The sequence below is a fragment of the Sphaeroforma arctica genome (genome assembly GCF_001186125.1).
Source record: "Sphaeroforma arctica JP610 unplaced genomic scaffold supercont1.711, whole genome shotgun sequence".
NCBI lineage: Eukaryota > Ichthyosporea > Ichthyophonida > Sphaeroforma > Sphaeroforma arctica.
The window spans coordinates 2,627-5,244 of NW_014039847.1; the positions used below are offsets into that span (position 1 = coordinate 2,627).

Sequence of the window (2,618 nt, forward strand, 5' to 3'; positions counted from 1 at the left end):
TATATATATATATATATATATATATATATATATATATATATATATATATATATATATATATATATATTTATATACATATTATATATATATATATATATATAGGTTTGAATGACTTCCTAGTTATACACGGTTGATTTGTTGTTGTGTCTTGTCTTGTTGTTTCTGTGGTAGCTCACCTATAGCCATATAATAGCTTTGGCTCTCCATGGCTTGGTTCAGCCGGATTTTGGCATGTCTTCTATACTGACCACTGTAACCAACTATCTGTGTGGTCCCAAGTCTGGGGTCTTTTCAACAGTACCCCCAACCTCGGTGGCGTCCTGCTTCTACTCCTGCTGGTGGCGCAACCCTTCAAGCTGTTGTTCAGTCCATTCCTGTGTGTCCTCGAGAAGGCCGAGTATTAACTCCGCTTTACCGCTATTGCCTGCAGCATCATCATCTACCTCTCTTTGGCTCATGCTCTTTTCTCGCACCGCCAATTCCTCGTCGAATTTGCCGCATTGTTTCATGATCTCGCGCATAACTGACATCGTGTCCGGCTTCACCACCATCATTACCATCCCGCAAATCGGACCTGCTCTGCCAAGCAGTGGGATCCCTGACCACCTCTTTATTCTCAGCATGCTCAGCACAAACTGGGGCGTCGCTGGATGTAACAAACGCACCCATGGAAGTTGCTAACGGTTCATGCACATAATCTAGTCACGTGTTAGCCAAGGTGTCTCAGGGTGCTAAAGCCTCACTCAACGTACATTGCTCCGGCACGCTCAACTGGGCTGGTCTCGTGCTAACCAATATGTCCCCGAGAAGACTACTCAAACCCGGATCGTCCGCCATGTCATTCATAATATGAGCACTCTCAGTCATAACCGATTCACCGACCAAATCAACGACCTTCGAAGGCACCAAAGTAATTATCTCTGATTCTAAACGTGCAGCACCGTTCACTTTATCAGCCGGGGACGATAGTGTGACAGATTTTTGCTCGGCCGGGTCCTCCTCGGGTTTTGGTAACGCCATCACGCGTACAAAGCTCTTTTATAATGTTTCGACACGCTGTTCTTCGTCTTCCTCGCGTTTCAACGCATGTTGATGGAGCAAGGTACGCAACGCATCACTATTTACGGTTTCCGTTACACCTTGCTCCAGCTGTTTGGCTCGTGCTCGCATGACTACCGACTTACAAGTTACCATGGGCAAATACCGATATCGTACTCGAAACGGACGACTCTGGAAACCTAATCTGTTCCAAAAACCTTTCGAGAGATACTGCAGTGGGTCCACACAGTCGCTCTATAAGCAACCAATCAAGCGGCATCCCCATGACGGCGGCCCAAGAGGCTGCCTATTCTCGCCAATGAACGTGTCTTCATCAGGGGACACCACTATCGATGCTTCGCCGAGTATAGCACAGTACCTTGGAAGCCATGTAGCGCCCGACCATACCGGAACCAATACCACTACCTCCGCTGCAACGAATGATCAAGTCAGGAACGTCTCAATTTCATTCCACGGCGAGTGAAACCAACAAAAGAAACATCTAACGCCACACACATGTCCTTATCCAATGAAAACTCATCATCCGGCATCGGAACTGCCTCAACCGGCGGCATCGGAACTAGCCAATCCCAAGCCACACGTTTGTTCGTTGGCAGCAAAACCGGGTCCACATCAACTGTAGTAAGTCTCGAAGGGAAATCTCTCAGAACGTTGAACGGACCCGGGATATAAGTCACTACCGCATCGATACCCTCCATGAGCTTCAGCGTCTGCCATATACGACGTTTCTGTGTTTATGGCCGAAGTATCCGGCGGAACCGGCTCGCCTTTCAAGAGCGACATGAACGCCTTGTGATTCGAGTGGATTACAAACGCATACACCGACCTCATGATCATAAAGATAGTCTTGTTGATCGGAAGCTCAGTCGTCGCGAGCTCCAACCCCAGCACATGATGACGGTGGTTTGCAACCATAAAAGCCGGCGCAGAACATAAAGTTTTTGTCATATACAACCACCCCGTAGTGCTGATTCCACACTGCTGGAGCCATCGCTAAATGTTCACTTATCAATTCGCGAGACAACTCTTTACCTTTCGTTGTGCGCTCTGTCGTCTGTGCCACTAACCGACCCTGTGCCTCGTTCCATTGGCAGACCGCTCAATCATACGCTGGATTAGCGCCCTTCTTGTGCAGCCGCTACCGTCATGCGCAGCACCTCTTTTGGTGTCTGTCGTATCATCAAGGCTCGCCCAAGGCCACTTCACTAGCACCAGGGTATCCGTGAAGCTCTTCTTCTGGTTCTGGGGCATACAAACAGTTGCCGTTCGTCAAAGGAAACATGCAATTTGAGTAAGCTATCTGGCATAACTCGAGATCCATGTTGAAACGCACACCTTCTTTGGTCTGATTGGTAAGAGGTATCAACCGCCCATTCAAGCCGGGAATGGAGCAACTCCACCAAGCCATCAAAGAAACAAACGTCAAGAGTTCATCCTTACCTTTTAGGACCCACAGGCTTACAATCCATTATATATATATATATATATATATATATATATATATATATATATAATAATATATATATATAATTAATATAATATACTTACTTATAATATAT

The 2,618-nt window shown here is 46.4% G+C and overlaps 3 protein-coding genes across 3 annotated transcripts; all 3 read right to left on the minus strand.

Annotated features, from left to right (window-relative positions):
- Positions 1 to 326: 326 nt before the first annotated feature.
- Positions 327 to 551, minus strand: SARC_08177 (hypothetical protein; the record flags this gene model as incomplete). The annotated part of the gene is made up of 1 exon (XM_014297850.1): positions 327 to 551. One exon carries the CDS (start codon positions 549 to 551, stop codon positions 327 to 329), a length of 225 nt encoding a protein of 74 aa, XP_014153325.1.
- A 172-nt stretch (positions 552 to 723) lies between these two features.
- Positions 724 to 1,020, minus strand: SARC_08178 (hypothetical protein; the record flags this gene model as incomplete). Its single annotated transcript, XM_014297851.1, has 1 exon — positions 724 to 1,020. The coding sequence occupies one exon, from the start codon at positions 1,018 to 1,020 to the stop codon at positions 724 to 726; it is 297 nt and encodes a 98-aa protein (XP_014153326.1).
- A 1,101-nt stretch (positions 1,021 to 2,121) lies between these two features.
- Positions 2,122 to 2,310, minus strand: SARC_08179 (hypothetical protein; the record flags this gene model as incomplete). Its single annotated transcript, XM_014297852.1, has 1 exon — positions 2,122 to 2,310. The coding sequence occupies one exon, from the start codon at positions 2,308 to 2,310 to the stop codon at positions 2,122 to 2,124; it is 189 nt and encodes a 62-aa protein (XP_014153327.1).
- Positions 2,311 to 2,618: the final 308 nt, after the last annotated feature.